Source organism: Bidens hawaiensis, unplaced genomic scaffold (genome assembly GCF_021521415.1).
Source record: "Bidens hawaiensis isolate Kalapana, Puna unplaced genomic scaffold, B.hawaiensis_p1.1 tig00016075_1, whole genome shotgun sequence".
In the NCBI taxonomy this organism is placed as follows: Eukaryota; Viridiplantae; Streptophyta; class Magnoliopsida; order Asterales; family Asteraceae; genus Bidens; species Bidens hawaiensis.
Window position 1 is genome coordinate 141,464 of NW_027505002.1, and position 20,946 is coordinate 162,409.

Consider the following 20,946-nt stretch of genomic DNA (forward strand, 5'->3'; position numbering starts at 1 on the left):
TATAAAATAAACATTGTTTAAGCGAGCTGGTACTGTTCAGAATCCGAACTGCGAGGCTGGAGTCGAGCTCTGACCACTACACTCAAAATATTATGACGAACAGAAAAGTCTTCTGGTCCGAAAGCTAGTTCTAACCAGAAGATAGAGTATTCGAATTATTCCAAAATTGACTAAAATGCCCCTTAACGGACCGGGATCGATTTGACCACCGAAAGCTCCAAATTTACAGATTTTGATTTAAGGCTTACGTTTATCATGAGAAAATGTACATCTTTTATAAAAACAACTTTACCCAAAAGATGGTGTCGGGCTTAAATAAGTTAGAGTTCGTTATTTATATATTTTCGATATATACATACATACATACATATATATATATATACATACATATATATACATACATAAACACGAAAACCTTGAAACGAGATCGACATAAAAGTGTCGATTTTTATAAGTTTATTAGAAACTATTTTTAATATTTATTATGATTTTTAGTTAATTAAAACGTATTTATTAAACATTGTATAAATATATATTTATACATATATATACATATATATATATAGAGATAAAATTAGTTTAACCGAGTCGAGCCGAGAAAGAACAGGTTATAATGATGTTCGGTTTTAATACGAAAAAATTTATTTAAATTTAATATAAATTTCTATAAGTTTTATAAACTTTAAAATACTTAAAAAAAATAGTCGGATAGCTCGAAACCATAACAAACGAACTCCGATTAAGGCAAATAAGATTCCCCGCATTCGTCTCATTGAACTCCACTATTTATACCTGTTTTCGTCACTGGAAATCACCTTCACCATCGCCGGAAAACCAAACAATCAATTGGAGATACAAACCGTCAGCCGGAATACGAACCCTTTCTTATTTTGCTCATAACTTGGCCATACGAGCTCGAAATCAAGCAAATAATATATCCACGCGACCGCGTCGCTGAGAGCTACCGCCCTGAACCAGCGCCGCCGTCTGCTGCCACCGGAACTGTTGCCAGTGATGCAAACAGTGGCCGGATTTTCTGTCGAAAATTAAAGGGGGAGTAGCGATCGGTTGATGGAGAGGGAGAGCACGGCTCGGTTTTTTCGGTCACCGGAAAAAACGAGGGAAAGGGTGTGGTGGTGTCGGGTTGAGGGGGGATGAGATGGTGGTGATGCAGTGCGAGGTGGTGGCCGGAGGTGTTTGGCGTCGCCGGAATCGAAAGAGAGGAAGAGGGTGCTGGCTGGTGTGATGGCTGCGGTGTAGGTGTCGGCTGGTGTTGGCTGGAGATGGTGGCCGGAGATTCGCCGGAAAACGGCGGCCGGCATGGTGGCGGCTGTGATGATAAATATGTTAGGTTTAGGTTATTTTAAGTTATATATATATATATACATATTTACAGAAACACCCCCTAAGTTTCAATCAATGTTTAAAACGAGTTTAAAGGTTCTAAAAGCTTATAATAACTTAACGAAAATTAGTTTGAACCACTTGTGTTTTTCTTAACGACTCTGTAATATGACAAACATCGATTTATTGGTGATCGAGATATATAATAATATTATAATAAATAAATGAAGAAACAAAAAAAAAGATGTTGAGTCGGGTTTGTATAATAAAGGTTTACAACACGAATACAAATCGAGATCCAAATTTTGACGAATGTCACATCTTGTATGTGTTGCTTAATCCCCATTGGTTGGGTGATATTCCCGATGTATATTCTTCATTTTTGTCCCATGCTGGTGGAAATCTTAGCGCTACCATTCCCGAGGTGTCAGGGAATATTTATTATAATGCGCAATATTTATGGTGTCATGCAGCCCGCATGGCGCATAGTTTTATCCACCACATGTCCGCCCAACGCTTGGTTTATTCACCTAGCCGGTGTTATATTAATTTGGGCTGGGCTTAGTACCCTACCCTTACAGCAACGGGGAGCTTTAAGACCCTCAAATTTGTAAAGAGAGACAGAGGGTGCGAATTTGATTAGTAGGTGACTAACTCATTCTCTCTAATCAGCTTTATATATACAAACACCTAAGCGGAAACCCAAAATATGATAATAAAGGTAATTACATCCATCGGATAATTACCAATCATATGATATATTTAAGTCAATGATCTTTTAATTAGATAAATGATAATGAGAGCCATATTAATCTTACACGTTGTTCTTGTAAGGATATGACAGCCTCGGGTTTAAAGTACGTATGTTTACGTTTTTCCGTTGCAATCTATGTTGATTCGAAGTTTTAGAACAATGATTCATGTGTAAACCCAACTTCTTAGTCACTATGTTTATGACGTTTCCCCCCCTAATAGCCACAAACACTAAGAGGTTTAGGTGTTTAAATCATGAAGGTGCACAATATAAAAATAAAAAATAAGATGCATATCAAAGGAATGAGACCCACGCAATCCATCCTTGAAATCTTGGTTGTGCCAAAATCAAACCAATCAAAAGTTTGTATGTAGTATGACTGGCTCATTTGCTTTCCAATACAGTACAGATTTCACAGTTCGCTTCGCTTCGAAATTAAGGTGCCCGAAGTCAACCAATCACTCCAAAACAAAAGGTTAAGGGGTCGTTGGACCGGGTTATGTTAAAATGGTTACATTTTGGCTTTGTGTTTACTTTTTCTCACTCATGCCTATACCAATAATTCACTTGACACCTTAATTAAATTGACTAGGAACCTTAAACATGTCTTTCCCAACCTTAAACTTGCCATATTTTTTAACATCTATTATATGTTAGATACATGGTTAGTCTCCAAATCCTAAATTAGCAAATCATATAAATCCGAAATGTTAAAAAATTGAAAGATTCAAAGTTATAGAGATCACTCTCAAACGCAATATATTTTAGTCAAATCTTTGTAGATTTTATTTTTACAAAATCTTTTGAAATACATGATTGTTTCCTCGTGTCTCAGGAAATCAATAAAATTGTATTTTAAATTTCACAATAAAATATATTTGGTTGACTAAAGATAGAATTGAAGTTGAACTCTGCATTCTACCAAATTTCATCAACAAAGGGTTTCAACTTCCCTTTCATGTAGTGAAGGATTTCTAAACTTTGCAATGTAAGTTTAAAAATTACTAAAAACCCCATCCAATACATGATGGCTTTTCATTGGAATTAATTCCAATTTCTTTACCAATTTTACAAATTACCAAATACATTATGGCTTTTCATTGGAATTAATTGCTTTTCATTGGAATTAATTCAAATTCCTTTGAAAAATTCCTATTTTTTTAAAACCATTCAGTGAACAAAACAACCTACAAGCAGAGCTAACAAATCGTGTCTTATCGTGGTTAACATGTTAAAGACGACGTGATTATAACACAAGTATGAACATGAAAACAACTCATTTAACACCTGACTTTGGTGGTTTAAATGTGTCAATTATATGTTTTATGTGGCCTAAATGAACAAGTATGAATGAGAAATAATGAATCTTAGGCTTCTAATTTTTAATTTTTTTTAAAGTCAAAAATTGAATAGTATAGTTTTTTATGCTAAACAAGTCTTATTGTTCCGAAACATGTACCCACTTTGCCAACCTACCTACAAGTTGATTTTTATAAAAAGATAAAACAAGAAAAACAAATTAAAATAGATGGTTTATATGGTATGAGTAGATATGTCTATTTCGCTTCTTTAGGAAACGTTAACGGTCCTTTCCAATAATTTTAGAAAAAGTTATGGAATGAACCGTTAATTATTATATCAAAAACGACAAATCAAACTCATCTGGGTTTGTTGGTCGACAAGACCTACAGGTTCAATGGTCGTTTTGACGGTTTAAACTTGTATTATTATTTTTCTTTTTTCTAAATCAATAGTTAGTATATTAAAATTTTTTAAGATAATAAAGCTATTATTATACTCAACTTTTCCCCACTCTGGATCGTTTGTTATATCAACGCTACCTCAGATTTAATTTCATTTACATTCAACCTCACCATTTAATCTATGTTATACATCATTCTCCACCATGCTTCACCATTCCATTCATTTATATTATTTAAATTAAAAAAGAAATCAAAAAAGAAAATGAAAAAAAAATGATTGGCTGTTTTGAAGAGTGGCGAGCATGAGCTGACCAGAGAGACTATTTCACCAATGGCCATTGAAAAGAGAGCATAGTGTTTCAATAACACCATTTATACCACCTCAACACCATTAATAGTGTTACCCCCGTTGCCAAAGATGGTTCAAAAAATACGAATCACATATTCATAATCCTAATAATGAAATTATGATTATAAATAATTATCAAAGTTTGGTGTTAAAAAGTAATTTTATGAAAGATTTTGAACTTTCAGGGAAATAATTTTACAGAATTAACAATGTTCCTATTTGGTGAGATGGTTAAATTTTCTCCTTTGCACCAATATATTTAATTTTAGGCTAAATTTTCTCCTTTATAATCCGTATGAGTTACTTAAGTGTCATGTCAATTTTGTTCTTTTAAAAAACATATATAGAATTCTTTCATGTTGATTTTTGTGTGTTTAATGATTTATCTTTACCATTTTGTATCAACATCATTGACACTAACCAAATTCGTGTCGGTTCGTGGAGCGTTGAAACGTAGTTTCTGTGCCATAATCCGCAACCGACCGAATTCGCGTCGGTTACGTCCGTTTCTTTAGATATGTTAATTTGCTATATTTAAGTGTTGATGAATTTATTTATATTTTCTTAGTTCTGGCGTCGTCACCTCGATACCGACCAAATTTGTATCAACTCACAGCTGCACCGCGCGAGTTTTACCAACCAACTACAAGTTGTTTTGAATATTATTTTTTTATCATAAGTTATGCGAGTGACAATAGTATTATGTGTTTTTACTTTTTTGTTTTTACCGTTACAAACCTAACAAATACAGACCGAATTCGCGTCGCTGCACTGTCGCAACTCGGCGGGTTGTTACCTAGTTAATAATTAAAGTTAAACGGTACACATATCCAAGTTGTAAAACTGTTTTTTTTTCTTCTATTTCTTTTTTTATTTTTTCTTCTAATTTTCATCACTCCAACCTCACACAATAAAAGTAAAAACACACACCTTACCGGAATTGAAAGGGAGCCACCCAACTACAAAACTTTGATCTCACTCTTGTCCAAAACATTGAGGAAATTAGTTACAAAAATTCATGAAGAAGACGACCCTTCATCCACCATAGATAGAGGTTGCTTCAAGACAACACCATTCCACCAATTCCACCTTAAACATCCACCATTTTTAATGTCTCTTGACTCATTATATTACCACCACCACCACCACCACCTTCTCATCCTATCATGCATCCCCTTCGCCGAAAAATCTCCCCCTTCTCCGCCTACACAGCTGCCATGAAACACCGCAAGAACAGCAACCTCTCGGTCTTCATCGTCGTCTTCTCGGTTATCTTATTCGGGTTCTTCATGTACAATGAAGATGTCAAGTCCATTGCCGAATTCCCATTCACTACACCAAGAATTGAGATAAGTTCCACCACTACTTTAGTGGTGGAATCCAAAACTGAGGATAATATTAATCAGATGATTGAAATGCCGGTTCCTGTGGCTAATGCGGTGGAGGAAGAACAGGAAGATGATGAGGATATCGAGTTGCCACCGGAAGAATGTGATTTGTATGATGGGAATTGGGTTTATTATGGTTCTACACATCCGTTATATAAAGAAGATCAATGTGAGTTTCTTACGGCTCAAGTTACATGCATGAGAAATGGGAGAAAAGATTCTATGTATCAAAATTGGAGGTGGCAACCAAAGGGTTGTAACTTACCCAAGTAAGCTTCTTCATTACCATTACATCAAACTTAATAAAAAAAAAAGTTAATTTACGAACATAATAAAGAAACGTATCCAGTAGAGTCTCACTCAAATGAAAATTATCGGAAATGCTTGTAACGGGTGAGATGAGAATAAACATTTACGTTATTTTAAGATAGAGAATCTGTTTTCACTAAGACCAGACTAATAAAAAGGATTTGCAAGATTGACTTAACCTTGATATTTTTGTTTCGGTATGAAAAGATTTAAGGCGAAGTTGCTGTTGGAGAAACTGAGGAACAAAAGGCTTATGTTTGTTGGAGATTCATTAAACAGGAATCGGTGGGAATCAATGGTGTGTTTGGCCCAATCTATTATTCCTCCGGGAAGAAAGAGTTTGATCAAAACCGGCTCACTTTCTATTTTTAGAATCGAGGTTTATTTCTTTCATCTATTGATTTGTTTTCGGTTTTTTACTTGACTTGAAATTACAAGATCACACGACTCATATATTCACGGGTTTACATGAAAATAACCAGTAATGGTTAATTATGCAATCTATAGATTAGTACATGTGTTTACTTGTTCATAGATTCTATAAATTAGTAATTTGATATGCATAATTGTAGGACTATAATGCCACGGTGGAGTTTTATTGGGCACCATTTTTGGTAGAGTCGAATTCGGATGATCCAACAATGCATAGCATATTGAACCGAATCATAATGCCCGGATCCATTAAAAAACATGGTCAAAACTGGAAAAATGTTGATTATTTGATCTTCAACACCTACATTTGGTGGATGAATACCTTCGCCATGAAAGTCCTGTGAGTCTTATAAAAATCTTTCACTCAACATTTTCTACAATAGTAGCTAATATAAGTAAAAAAAAATCAGCAATGGTTTATAGTTTTTAGTAAAATATTTTTATGAAAACCAATAATATAGGAGAGGATCATTTGACAAAGGAGATACCGAATATGATGAGGTTGAAAGGCCCATAGCGTACGCAAGAGTTTTGAAGACATGGGCTAAATGGGCCGATAAAAATATTGACCCGAACCGGACCATGGTTTTTTTCACCAGCATGTCTCCTCTACATATAAAGTAAACCTTCTACTCTTAAGACTCTTTTAAGTATAATTAATAATAAACATCCATAAATAAACTTTAAGGTAAAATTTGTAGGAGCTTGGATTGGAACAACCCCGATGGCATAAATGTGCAAAGGAGATTAGTCCAATTCTAAACCAGTCTATGCCGCTAAACGTGGGCACAGACAGACGGCTATTTAGGGCAGCGGCTGAAGTGATTCAATCAATGAAGCTTCCGGTCCATTTCTTGAACATAACTTCGTTTTCAGAATACCGTAAAGATGCACATACCTCAGTATACACCATTCGGCAAGGCAAGATGCTAACAGAAGAGCAGCAGGCAGACCCAAACACTTATGCAGATTGTATTCATTGGTGTCTTCCTGGGTTACTTGACACTTGGAACAAGTTTCTGTATACACGTATCATTTCTCGCCCTTGATCTTGATTGGTGTAAGCCAACCCTGATCACATTTGGTTATTTACTTTTAGACATTGAGTTTTTGTTTGTTCTTTCACGTACCTTGTATCTAGAGAGAGGGCAATTTTACATTTTATTTTATTGTGAAAATTTTGTTTAGACGCTGGGTCACAACTTTAAAGTGAAATTGTTTCAAATGTACACTGAAACGTTGAAAGACGAAATAAATGATGGACACCTTGTAACCATGTTTGTCATTTCATTTTTAAGGCGCCAATAAACAAGATATATGTGTTTTCGGCATTATGTTTCGTAAAAAATATGTTATGTGTTCGTCTATTTTATTTAAAACTTTAGGTATTGTCAAGTATTATGAAAGGATTAGAAGGGGATTAGAAGGGTACGCAAACGTTAGTGCCCCAATGTATAATTGTGGATAGGGCTCATGTTTAAAGTTTACATGCTAAATATACTTATGTAAAAGCTATTGGTTACTTCTACCAGAATCAATTATTTTCTAGACATTTCATATTCTTTTGTGATCCTTCCTATAACTGAGACCCAAGATGACCTTGGGTATCTATAGTGCAAAGAAATAACACGGCTGAGCGTTAACTAAGCGAACAAAAACAATCATGAAGTTATTCATTATTCTTTTTCTATGCAATTTCCTATGAATTTTTATTTTCTAATAAGATTTAAACTTTAAAATTATGGGCTAAGGCCTAGAAGTAAAGAACCTAACTTTATTGTCATTGGGTTAGTAAGGTTTAATTTGGATCTAAGTTACAATAGTTTTATCATTTGGATATATGTCATTTTATAAGTTATATTGATAATTAATGTTTATATATACTTAGAAATTTTATAAACTAATTGTTTTTCTAAGGGATCGGTTTTAAAATTTCATAAGTACCTTTTTCAAAAGTTTAGTGGGAGTGGGTACACACCTATCAACACTAAAAAATGGGTCTGATTTGACTACCGGACGAGCATGCTATTTTTAAACGACGCTAGTCATTGTTTGTTCAAACAACCGTATTATTTAACAACAAATCCCTGTTTGTAGATGAGGTGAGATTTGAAGATGGTGTGTATGTATTTAATGTATATATAATTGATCTTAGTAAAAGACCAAATTATTATCAGTTACGGAGTAATTGATAAGCCAATAAGCCAAGGAATGCATTGCCGGATTAGTTCAAGGATCGACTTCAAAATAAATTCCGATAATTTGTATATTAATTTTTTGCTCTAAAGATCAACCAAAATCTTTTCATCATATCTTTATCTTCTGCCAATACCATCTCTTATGGTCGGATTTAAAGAAAAACTGTCACGTTATCAATGCAATATCTGAGATAGCTACAATCTAACAACTTAAGGTGATGACACGTGTGCCCAGATAGCCACTTCGTCTCCCCCTGCCACCACGTCATCATATTACGTGCCAACATGCATGTTATTTTCATATCTTCTGTATGCATTCTTATGAACTATATATACTATAGTCACTAATAAGTTAGCATCCTCAATTCGATCATAACAATAACACTGTGTCATAATTTGTAACAGATAAGTTGTTAAAATGGCATCACAACAAGCAAGCAAGAAGTCCGAGCAAATCTCCGAAAAGGAGAAAAAAGAGCTTGACCAACGAGCGGCTCAAGGAGAGACCGTCGTTCCTGGTGGTACTCGAGGCAAAACCCTCGAGGCCCAGGAACGCCTTGCTGAAGGTAATACTATAGATCAATATCACAAACACTTATATGTTTACCAACGGTTTTTTAGCAAAAATAATAAATATACTTTTTGTTGGAACGGAGAGTTATCAACAATATTTCAATAAAATGTTATGTGGGTATTTTGTTAAAATGCTATAGCAAAATGAGAGCTAGTTTTTTTTTCTTTTGTTAATAATCCATCTCTCATTTGCCAGTTTTTTTTTCTTTTGTTAATAATTCATCTCTCATTTGTCGTTATCTTTTTCTTTTGTTTTTTTAAGTTCAGCGGTCGTGCACAGTGGTTTGCGGAAAGTTAGAAAGTTAACTAAGTTAACTTTGTATTTCTCGGTTTTCCTATTTAAAAGGGTAACGGAAAGTTAGAAAGTTAACTAAGTTAACTTTGTATTTCTCGGTTTTGCTATTTAAAAGGGTAGCGGCATAGTTTGTTGCCCGCCTACCTAACTCTTGTAATTAGATCCTTTTATTCGTTAAGAGTATTTGTCACTTAACGACACTGAAGAAAGTTAAACTTAATTTGTATTTCTTGGTTACCCTATTAAATAGGGTAGCAACATAGCTTATTGCCCGTCTATCTGACTCTTGTAATTGGATTATTTTATTTGTCTTCCTTAAATTTTTATATTGTGGGAAATTATTTGTCAGAATTATTTTCTGATAGTGTTATTTATTTTAGTATAGTTCATTCATAATATTATGTAAGTATATATATATGTTTGTGGTTAAGGACGGAGCAAGGGAGGACAGACAAGGAAAGACCAGCTGGGAACAGAAGGTTACAAGGAGATGGGGAAAAAGGGTGGTCGGAGCACCGCTGCTCAACAGGACGATGAGGAGGAAGGTTGATGGAGGATGATCGATCGATGATGTGTTTGCTTGCACGACTAGTGTTTCTTTATGTTTCCAGGTGTTTTAGATATGCTGTGTTGTGTAGTTAAAATGTTTTGTTGGTAGTTTGGGCGTTTGGCGTTTCGTGTATGCATGTAGTAGTGTTTGCTCGTAGGTTGTAATTTGCATGTGTGTTAATATAATAAAACTAGTTCATGTATGTTTTCCTCCGTCTCCAAATAGGATAAGTGTGGGATAATCGTTATGAAATATTGATACGGAACCATCCTAGTCAATTTCGTAACACGAAGCAACATTTTGGAGAATCCATAAATATAAAAAATATACGAAGCAACATTTTCGAGAATCATCAGTTGGACATAAATATAAAAAGCATTTTTTTAATTTCCTTGTAACTTCGGACCAGGTAACATTCCTTAAGGCGGGCAGGTGGTCCGACCCGCATTGGCTCGTTTTTTTTTTAAATTATATATATACTTTTTTATTTTATTTTTTAAATTATATATACTTTTTCTTTAAATTGTATAGACTTTTAAAAAAGTATATGTACTTTTAATATTTAAATTTATTTTTAAAAAAGTACTAGAAAAGTGAGAAATAAAAGAACAGGCACGTTGTTCAAATATCCAGGATCTTTTCAACCGTAAACCTTTGACGCCGGATTTTGATTGGGTTTCTATTAAAAAAAACGAATAGGCCCATATACTCATGGCCGGCATTTGTATCAAGTTGAGTACGACCAAACTCACGGGTTTTAGTTTGTTCAAAATTGAATATGAATTTGAAGTTGTACTATTCTCCTATCACACATTACTCCTTCTCGACAAAGAATATAAACCACAAAACTCTAGTACATAGAATTGGCATCGATAAGACACTTTTTAGTGGTATGAGTTTTGCCAACACATAACCTCATATATGTGTCACCATTAATTATCTATTTATTTCTTATTGATATTAATCTTTTTTTGCTTTCATCATAGCAAGTTATATAAAGAGAAGTTATAGATGATGGTTGTCTATTTGAAATATTATTTAAAAACTAAATCCAACGAAAAATAATGTAAAAGAAGGATACTTAATCAACCTAACACTTAATATGATATACATTATAAATTAAACGTACGCCATATATTAACTTGTGCGACAAAAGTTATTAGTGTATGAAGTATATCTGTTACAGTATGGAAGTGAATATATATACCCTAAGCCCTTTTGATATGTAACACTGAATAAGATAAAGAGTTAACAAAAAAAAGAAAAAAATGCATCCTACCCATACGCAAGAGTACTTGAAAGCTATATATTGGAAAAAAAAAAGTGCTAAGAAAACACTGAAAAACGTTAGGGTTGTTGGTTAGATACTTTAATCGGTAAATGTTTTATCCTCAAAGCACAAGGAATGTCAAGGATACACTGTGTGGAAAAAATTGATGGATTAGGACGGGAAGGGTGCAGTGATGATGCTCATGGGAGTTTCGCCATGAAGAGGAGGGAAAGCGGTCCTAATTTTGGTTTGCCGCATAGAATAAAATGGGTGGAGTGAGAGTTGCGCCCAGGATAGAGAGGACTCATGAGGTTGCGAGAAATCAGAAGCGCAACTCAGGAGGTTGTGTAACGGAGAAGGTTGCGAATCCCCAACTATGGAGGTTGTGGGAGGGAGAAGGCCATATGATGTAATATATAAACGTACACCTTTTAAAGTAACACCATAATAATGGTATAAAAAACCAGTTAGAACATCCGAAGTTGAGTTCTCAACCAAAGTCATTTTCTCATTGATTGATTATTCGCAAATAAATACAAGAAACTTTACCTAGAATTCGATCAAAAGCTGACTTAATAGATTAGGAAGAGCATTAACTATACACTATGATCTAAAAATTCAAGCATTCAATTCATCATTGGTTTGAAGGGATACCATATTGTTACTAATAAAATGAGGAAGACATCTAACATCATTATTTATTGTTGGATTTATCGATCAATTACGAAGAGATTGTATGGCTTCATCTTCACTACCCAAGGACGTGGTCCCACACTTCTTTCACATTCACAAAATTATAACTAATACGTTAATACAATTTTAATAAATGTATGAATAGTTTATATTTAAAATGCAATATAATGTACATGATATTGTACATGTTTGTTTTTGACATTTAAAATGCAATATAATGTACATGATAAAGGGTAGTAGGAACCGGTAGCTATTTGGAGGCAACAGAAATGCTGGATGCTAAAGGTTAATTGGAACAAGATGACGAATCTTGGAAGCATATCAATTTTGTTGGGCTGTAGAAATTGTCAACGCCATTGCGATTTGGATGATTTACGACTAAATTATTCAACAAATGACCACATCATTGACCAAATCTCATAACTACTTGCCACACACATAACTCCCGTATTGTAACGCATCTAAAGAGAATATTTTATGGTATAATTTACTTTAATGCAGAAATTACATATGTTTTATTAAATTTTAAAAAAAAAACAAAAAGAAGGATAGTGCAAAACAAAAGTAGAGGACGAGGTTTGTTACTTTTAAGTTATGTTTAAAGGTATTTTGACCATTGACAAGATCTGGTCTTTTTTTTCTTTATTATTATTTGAACATTTAAGAACTTTTCATGCAAATCCCATGCATGCTTTCACTTCTTCTTTACCCCACCAAATGTTCAGCGCGTCGTATGCACCGCACAACCTCATCCAACTATTTAGTAAAACCCTAAAACGTTACTTTCACTTATTCTCAAAGCGCGTGAATTCTAATGACAAATCTTGCCGTTAACTAATATTATTAAAAACGTTACGGTCGATAAACTTGGCTTTCTATGACCCCGTCTTTTGTGTATATATAAATACATGAAGAAAGCAAACACCAAAAATAATGAAATAGTTAAGTTAACATTTTGGCTTTCTATTTACTGTCGAAGACCAAAACTGATCTGTAAATTGACGTAATTTAGAAGTGAGTAGAGGTAAAGGTAACATTTGTCGTTCAAAAAAAGACAGTCAGTAACATGTCTAGTGCCATTGCGATAACGAACTCTACAGGGTTCTTATCATCACCGATGTTTCGCGAACCGATGATATCTCCATCGGTTTCTCTTCATTACACAACTTCGACGCCATCATCTCCGCAGACTTCTTCCCTTCAATCGATTGCCAGTTGTGATTCGGATACGTCGACATCTGTGTTGTTGAAGAGAAAGAGGCCAGCAAAGATTCAGATTCCGTTTGCACCCTTGAGTTTTGTGGATGAGGTTGTTAAGCCGGAGGATGACGTGGCGGAGATCGATGAGGAAGGTGAGGAGTATTCTGTGTATTGTAAAAGAGGTAAAAGAAGATTCATGGAGGATAGATACTCCGCCATTGTTGATCTTCAAGGAGATTCAAAACAGGTATCATAACATGATTAATAATTTCATAATAATTGTATGTTCTCCATATTTATAAATATAAAGTGTATAAAAAACACTTAGTTTAGAAAATATTAAACATAGAATATATACTTAGAGAATTTTAAAAGTTAATACTCAATTAATAAGAAAAAATAATTAAATTATATGTTAAATAACTTATTGTTAAATTAAAGTGAAAAAAACAATCAGTTAATGAATTATAATACAATAACAGTACTGATCAATCCACAAGTGAAATTTGGGTGAAACTAAAACACTTTCAAAAGCTACATATAAAACGTTTTTGAGTTATGACCACCTACAAATCAAATATATATATTTGGATAATTATAAATTAAATTTAATCAATCATTTCTGTTAGTTATGTTATTATAATTACAATATATAAACAATGTTTGATATCTTCTAATAGCATGTCATATATGATTGCAGGCCTTCTTTGGAGTTTTTGATGGCCATGGAGGAGCAAAGGCTGCGGAATTCTCAGCAAAGAATCTGCATAGAAATATAATATCCAAAGTAGCGAACAAATGTGAAGATGAAGTTGCAGAGGCTGTTAGGGAGGGATATTTGGCTACAGATTCCGAGTTTCTACAAGAAGATGTCAATGGTGGTGCTTGTTGTGTAACCGCATTGATTCGTAATGGCAAACTTATAGTCTCTAATGTAGGTGACTGTCGCGCTGTTATGAGCCGAGGTGGAGTGGCAGAAGAGCTCACTCTTGATCACAAACCTTCAAGGAAAGATGAACAAGATAGAATTCAAAGCTTGGTAATTATAAACTTAGAATTTAAGAATCTTTTTTTCTTAAATCATAAATGAAATGTTCATGTTTTGATATATGTTGTCAATTTGTAACTTATAGGGTGGATATGTTGATTGTCGCAATGGTGTTTGGAGAATACAAGGTTCGCTAGCGGTATCAAGAGGAATAGGAGACAAACATCTCAAAAATTGGGTGATTGCCGAACCAGAAACAAGAGTAATTGACATCAAACCGGAATGCGAGTTTGTGATCCTTGCTTCTGATGGGATATGGGATAAGGTAATTGTTTTGATAATATTTTCAGAACTTAAAAAAGTATGAAAATTGACCGTTTAAAAAAAATTGTATATATGATAACTAGTTAATTAACACGGATATTACTCGTTTAACTCGATAGAGGTAATAACAACTTGAATGGGTTGCTAATATGATGAATTATCTTTTTCAGGTGAATAACCAAGAAGCAATCGACATTGTTAGGCCATTTTGCATGGGAATCAAGAAACCTGATCCAATTTCCGCTTGTAAAAAGCTCGTTAACTTATCAGCAACAAGGGGATCTTATGATGACATGAGTGTCATGGTCATCAGGCTGCCTCATTTCATTTCATGAACATATTAAATTAGTTTAATCTAATATTTGAGAAGCAACATCAATTGCACTACTCATAGTTATTTGTTGTTGTTGTTCTTACCTCAATTAAGTTAATTATATCTTTCTTTTTTACTTGTGTCACTCTTTAAAAATGTGTAGTGGATATTGTAGTCATTAAATTGTCACTTACCGTATATATAACACATAAACAAGTATCAGAAACTATATAACTTACAAAAACATGTACTAGATTGTAGTCACCAGAACGCAAGTAGTACCGGATCCACATGACGATGTTAAAATTTGAAAATCATACTCCCTCCGTCCCATTACAAGTGTTCATGTTTGAAAAACACAAAGTTTAAGGTGGATTGAATGATTACTTTTTTTCTTACCGAATGACAATAATGCCTTTGAAAAGTAGGTCCATCAATATTGTTTATTAATGTTAGTTGTGTGTGTTTAAGGGTAAACTTGAAAATTGGCTAATAAATTTTAAAAGTAAGCACTTGTAAGGGAACAAATAAAAAAGGAAATGTAGACCTTATAACGGAACGAAGGAATTATTATAATATTGAATTGAAACGGATAAACATATCCCATTTATAATTGACTTAGTAATGTTAATTTTCTCCCTGTTTAGGGGGGTCACGAAGATTAAAAGAAAAGTGTAGCAAACAAGCCAGTCTTCCGTTAGAGAATATGTCAAAAACAGTGCAAGCTGCTACTAAATCCAAAAGCAGCCGTTCTTGATTAGTTTTATACCTTTATATGAAAAAGAGCTTTTGGGTCAAAGGTGCGCATGTTTGGGCCAGTCCTGATTTGTGGGCGCATTTTGAGCTCAATATCACTACATTAAGTCTTTCAAATATTGGTTTATGTTTTCTTTTTTCTTTTTTTTTTGTACAATTGTTAATTAGTTTATATAATGACTATTTAGATAAAAAGCAATTTTCAACATCTTATTGATTTGTTTTTGTTTTTTTATTCTTTTAAACGGTGTCAACATCTTAGTTATAACGATTTTCCCTTTTACGTAACACCAAGTCAACTGGATGGTGCATGCCCCTCCATTCTAAAATAATGCATTTAACTTTTCAGTTCTCATGCTTTTGACTCACTTTGTAGGCATCACTTTTTCTTGGTATTGACTATTGACCGGCTATTTTGTTAATAAAGATTTCGCTTTCGCAAATTAGGAGTTTTAGGTCATAGGAGAGAGTGGCATAGTTAAGTAGAAAATTATATTTTTATTTAACATATATATACGTTAAATACATGTTATAATAATATACGTTAAATACATGTTGAATACCTTAGGACTTAGACTTAACTTATTTAGGTCACATACCATAATGGTATTTCTCTTACATATATTATTATTATTATAATTATTATTAGCTTTTATATAGCTGTTAAACTGTGATCTTATTATTAATATTATTATAATTAGTAGTAGTTTTTATATAACTGTTAAACTTTGATTTCCTTTATTTTGCTTCATATACATGTACTTAGAGCCGAGGGTCTCTCTGGAAGCCACCTCTTTATTCCTTTGGATAGAGGTACGGTGTGTCTACATCCCACCCTCCCCAGACCCTACTTATAGCTTTGCTGTCGGTGGGATTTTACTGGGCATGATTGATTGATTGATTGATACGTTAAATACATGGTGTTAAAGAAATGACAATGGCTGGAAAGAAAATTTAACTTATTTCAAACTATGAAACAAATTAAATATATATATATATATATTTTTAATACCAAACCATTTGGTGATTTGTTAAAAGCTGCATATATACAAATAAGCCAATTATCATTTATGTTTCTACGATGGTATAACTAGACACCCAATGATTAAGGGAAAAGAAAGGATGACTTAAAAAAGTATACATGTATTAAACATTATAATTTAAAAATATATTTTAATTTAATATTTTAGACATATATATAATTCTTCTAAAATAAATTACGAGAAACAAAACAAATACTGAGCATATAAAAATACGTTATAATAGTGTTCATCTCTCTTCTCGACCAATGCTTGTCTATAGAATCTCTTAAGTCGTAACCATAAGTTAAGGGGTATACACTATTCTCCTTCTCCACCTTTACATTAATTAATAATAAAAGTAATTGAAAAAGAAAAAAAAATAGGCTCCTTAGAATGACGAGAATGAGGATGGTCAACGGGCTCAGGTCATGCATGACCAAAAGGGGGAGGGGAGAAAGATAAACATGTAGACACCATAAGAAACCTGTTACAATGGCCCATTAATTATGATAGTCAAGTCATCATGAATCACCGTGGATCTAGTATGTATATAAAAATATATGTATATAATCTATATAATGTGTATATAATGCATGTCTAATGTATAAGGAAGATAATTAAGTCTTGCTAAAAGGCAGAAGCAGAGAGGAGCAAACTACTTAAAAAAGTTGAGAAAAAGGAGCCCGATTGTGTTATGGTTTTAGTATTATTTTATAAGAAATAGATTGGGCTTAAACGTAATGGAACAACCACTAATAGACGTGAGCCCAGTAGACCTATGTTAGTTACGTACTTACGTTATCCTCATTGCTTGATGGATATTGCTAAACGAATTTTATTTTTTTATGCAACGTAAGAAAAAGAAAAAGAAAAAGAAAAAGAAGAATGTTCCGAAATGTTTCAAACATTTTCTTATAGATTGCCTTGCAATTTAGAGTTTTAGACACCCTCTTCAACCATTTTATTTACTACGACAATATTAAATAAAGATAGGAAATTTTAAAAATCAACTTCACGTGTGTATTTGATTTTACCGAAATTAAATACAATTTTCAGAAGGTATATTTAGTTTATGGACTCACTTTGAGTATTGAATGAAAAATCTTACTTAAATCTCATTTCATAACTTTTTTTGTTTGTTTTTATTTTGGTATGTCATCAATACAAAAGCTTAATAATAATATTTCTATACTACATAGATGGTACTTCCGTCCACTTCAATGTGGTGTCACAAGACGTACAATTATACATGCATCATGTACAACACAGCCAACTAACAGCTGTGAAAATAGAATGGTCAACTCCTGGTACATATAAAACCAGTATGTCGTATTGATGTTTCTAGTAAGGCCGTTACAACTTGTGTAATCAGTTGCGACTAACTTAAGGTAGGATTTGGATGCTCTCCCGAATCTCAGACTTTTGGTTTATATCACCAACCGCCTTTACATTGCACATGTTCACACACTCAAATTCAAAACAAATGTTGCCTAATTGATAACATTAAAAACTGACTATTGTTATTTTGGTATATATGTCTGGTTTCATTTATAAAACAATTTCGTTTAAGTAAAAGTGCAGACCTACATAAAAAAGAATTTGTGTCATGTATGTAATATATCAAAATCCGAACGACGCTCAATAGTTCTTGGCATTAGCAAGATTTGCCTACTTGAATGGTCTATCTAGCCTTAATAAATTGATGTCATGTAAAAAAGGAAACACTGTCTTCCGTTGCGTTAAGTGTACCATTTTTTGGGATTATGTTATCAGTCAAAACAAGTGTTGAGGGACATTCTTTCTAAATTAAAGTTAAAGTACATTAAGCCCGATTGCGTAACCGCGTTGGTGATAAAAATTTGAACGGTATTGGTATTTTTTATATTTGAAATTTGATTTGTTTATTATTATTATTATTGTTGTTGTTGTTGTTGTTATGTAGATCAATCTGATCCCAAATAAACCAAAAAATCTAAGTGATATACAACCAAAAACAAAAATACTTTCGACGCCCATGAAACAAGTTCAGGTCACCAAGTAATATTAGGACAAATCGCTCTCTTTCAATAAAACGTTTAAGGTTGATATTCTATGAGATTTTCTCTTTAGAAACTATATCTTATAAAAAAAATGAAATTTGATTTGTTTATTTAATAAATAACTGTTGAAAGAGGTAGTAACTGACCAAGTGATGTTATGGAATCAATGTTAGTTTCGGATAAATAAATGAATAAAACAGAACAGACGCACGAGCAGTTTAAGGTCATGCCAACAACTCCCCCCCTTCTCAAAACGGTTAAACCTAACCTCCCTCTTCTTTCTTCATAAACCCCCTCAACTGTTTCATTAACACACATCAATCTTATGGCAGCAGAAACCAATAACAATATTGCTTGCAAGATCAAAGGTTCATGGAGCCCACAAGAGGACACCACACTCCTAAAGATGGTGGAACAACATGGACCTAGAAACTGGTCTCTTATTAGTTCCCGAATCCCGGGCCGGTCCGGGAAGTCGTGTAGGCTGCGGTGGTGTAATCAGCTCAGCCCTGACGTCAAGCATAGACCGTTTACTCGAGAAGAGGATGATGTCATTGTTCGAGCACATGCTGTCCATGGTAACAAGTGGTCTACTATTTCGAGACTTTTACCTGGTCGGACAGATAACGCAATTAAGAATCATTGGAATTCTACTCTTCGGCGACGGGGAGTTGCTGAAGATACTGAAAAAAGTGAACCCATAGGAAAAAAATCATGGGTCTGTAATGGGTCAGGGTTAGACCTCAATGGTTTGAAAAGAGGGTCCACTGAGGAGACTAGTGAGTCGAATCGGTCGGACCCTGGGTTGAAGCGTCAGTGCATTGGACCAGAGACGGTGCTGACGCTTTTACCGCCAGGGGAGGTGAAGGTGGTTGAGGAAATAACAGAAAAGAAGGGTGGGGATGACGTGGAGGGAAGATCGACGGTGGAGATTGAGAACACGTATTTGGTAACGGTTATGAAGCGTATGATAGCGGAAGAGGTTAGGATCTACATCAACGAATTGAGGGCAAAAGAGGCTCAAAAGTGTGAGCAAATTTAAAGTTAGCATGAAGAGTAGGGAAAAGTATATGTAATTTGATTATTATTTGGAAGTTGTATCCGAATTTTAATATGTTAACGCATTCTTCATTTCACCTTCACTTTCCAAACCTATATTCATATAACTTATGTTAAATCGGTGTTTATTAATATAAGAAATAGTTGTATAATTAAGTGATAGAATCATAGTACATTCTTTATTTTGAGTTTTTAAGAATTGCATCTAGTCTGTGCAATAGAATGATATACCCTTTGTATTCATAAACGGGTTTGTTTTAGAAAAAAAAAATGGGAAAAAAAACCATAAAACAAGCTAGGCAAAAGAAACCCATGCATATCATTTTGGGTCCTTATGGCGGTTTAAAATGGTATTACGAGTTGTTTTTGACCAGGACGACTAGACCAAAACACCTAGCGAGTAAAATTGCATCTTGCGTCTCTCGATTAGAATTCCACAAGCAGTGCTTGTAAAGTCGTTCAACTCTCTTGATTAGCGGAAACAGAAATGGCATTGTCGTTTGCGTTCTGGTTATGTTTGTAAGCCGGAGATAAAAGTTCTTGAAGGTATGAATTTGATCGCGAATCTAACTATTAAAGAATGTGTTATAGCTCACGCACATCAATGTTCTACTTGGCTTCAACTCATCAGGATGGCTATCCCACTTCTGCTAATATTTTGCAATACCTATAACGGTACCACCTGGCATCGTCAACCAAGCAAGTGGTCGTTTTATGTTAGCTTTCTTGCATACCGTTAGACCTTAATCACTAACTAGGCCTGCCAACATTGGCCCGAATGCTTAAGTTTTGGTTGATTTGGACTTCAGACTATAGAAATGACATGAGCTATTGAGCTGTTTTGGGTTAAGCTGTATTCTCAAGGAGTTAGAATAGGCATAACCAAATTTGTTGAAAAACTTTTACCCGGTCGGGATGGGATGGAAAAAGTCATTCAATCGGGTCAGATGAGCTAAACCCTAAAAATCAATTGGTTCGTTGAATAAAACCTTAAACAAACACCATGCATGGACCAGGAGAGTTGAAAGTGATCACTTTTTGTTTCATCAAAACCGTCAATTCTTTACCTATCAGCTTACTATCAACTTGTTTTCTGATTTTATTTACATTTCTCATTATTAGCATCAAACTATAGCAATCTTAATCAGTTCACTATCAACTTGTTTTCTTTTTTTATTTACATTTTTCATTATTTTAGCATCAAACTATAACTATCTTATTCATAAAATAATTGTGAAAATGTGAAATTATTTCTCTCAAACAGACCCTTGCATATAATACAACCAACTTTGATTAATAGATTTTACAAGTTTGAGAGCTATAATCTGCAAATACTAGGAGTGGACAAATAAATTTACAATATCTTAGGATTATGCATTCAAATTTA

At 33.8% G+C, this 20,946-nt stretch overlaps 1 protein-coding gene and 3 pseudogenes across 3 annotated transcripts; all 4 read left to right on the plus strand.

The window, feature by feature from the left end:
* Window positions 1-5,283: 5,283 nt before the first annotated feature.
* On the plus strand, window positions 5,284-7,743 carry LOC143609797 (xylan O-acetyltransferase 1-like; annotated as a pseudogene). Its single transcript, XR_013149480.1, has 5 exons — window positions 5,284-5,807; window positions 6,055-6,226; window positions 6,420-6,619; window positions 6,741-6,899; window positions 6,981-7,743. The product of XR_013149480.1 is annotated as a xylan O-acetyltransferase 1-like (transcript).
* Window positions 7,744-8,840: 1,097 nt separating this feature from the next.
* On the plus strand, window positions 8,841-10,097 carry LOC143609809 (10 kDa late embryogenesis abundant protein-like). Its single transcript, XM_077084458.1, has 2 exons — window positions 8,841-9,043; window positions 9,777-10,097. The coding sequence occupies exons 1-2, from the start codon at window positions 8,896-8,898 to the stop codon at window positions 9,893-9,895; spliced, it is 267 nt and encodes an 88-aa protein (XP_076940573.1). The 5' UTR covers window positions 8,841-8,895; the 3' UTR covers window positions 9,896-10,097.
* Window positions 10,098-12,866: 2,769 nt separating this feature from the next.
* LOC143609806 (putative protein phosphatase 2C 53) lies at window positions 12,867-14,758 on the plus strand (annotated as a pseudogene). Its single transcript, XR_013149481.1, has 5 exons — window positions 12,867-13,305; window positions 13,759-14,031; window positions 14,072-14,097; window positions 14,192-14,371; window positions 14,541-14,758. The product of XR_013149481.1 is annotated as a putative protein phosphatase 2C 53 (transcript).
* A 3,743-nt stretch (window positions 14,759-18,501) lies between these two features.
* LOC143609821 (transcription factor MYB77 pseudogene) lies at window positions 18,502-19,654 on the plus strand (annotated as a pseudogene).
* Window positions 19,655-20,946: the final 1,292 nt, after the last annotated feature.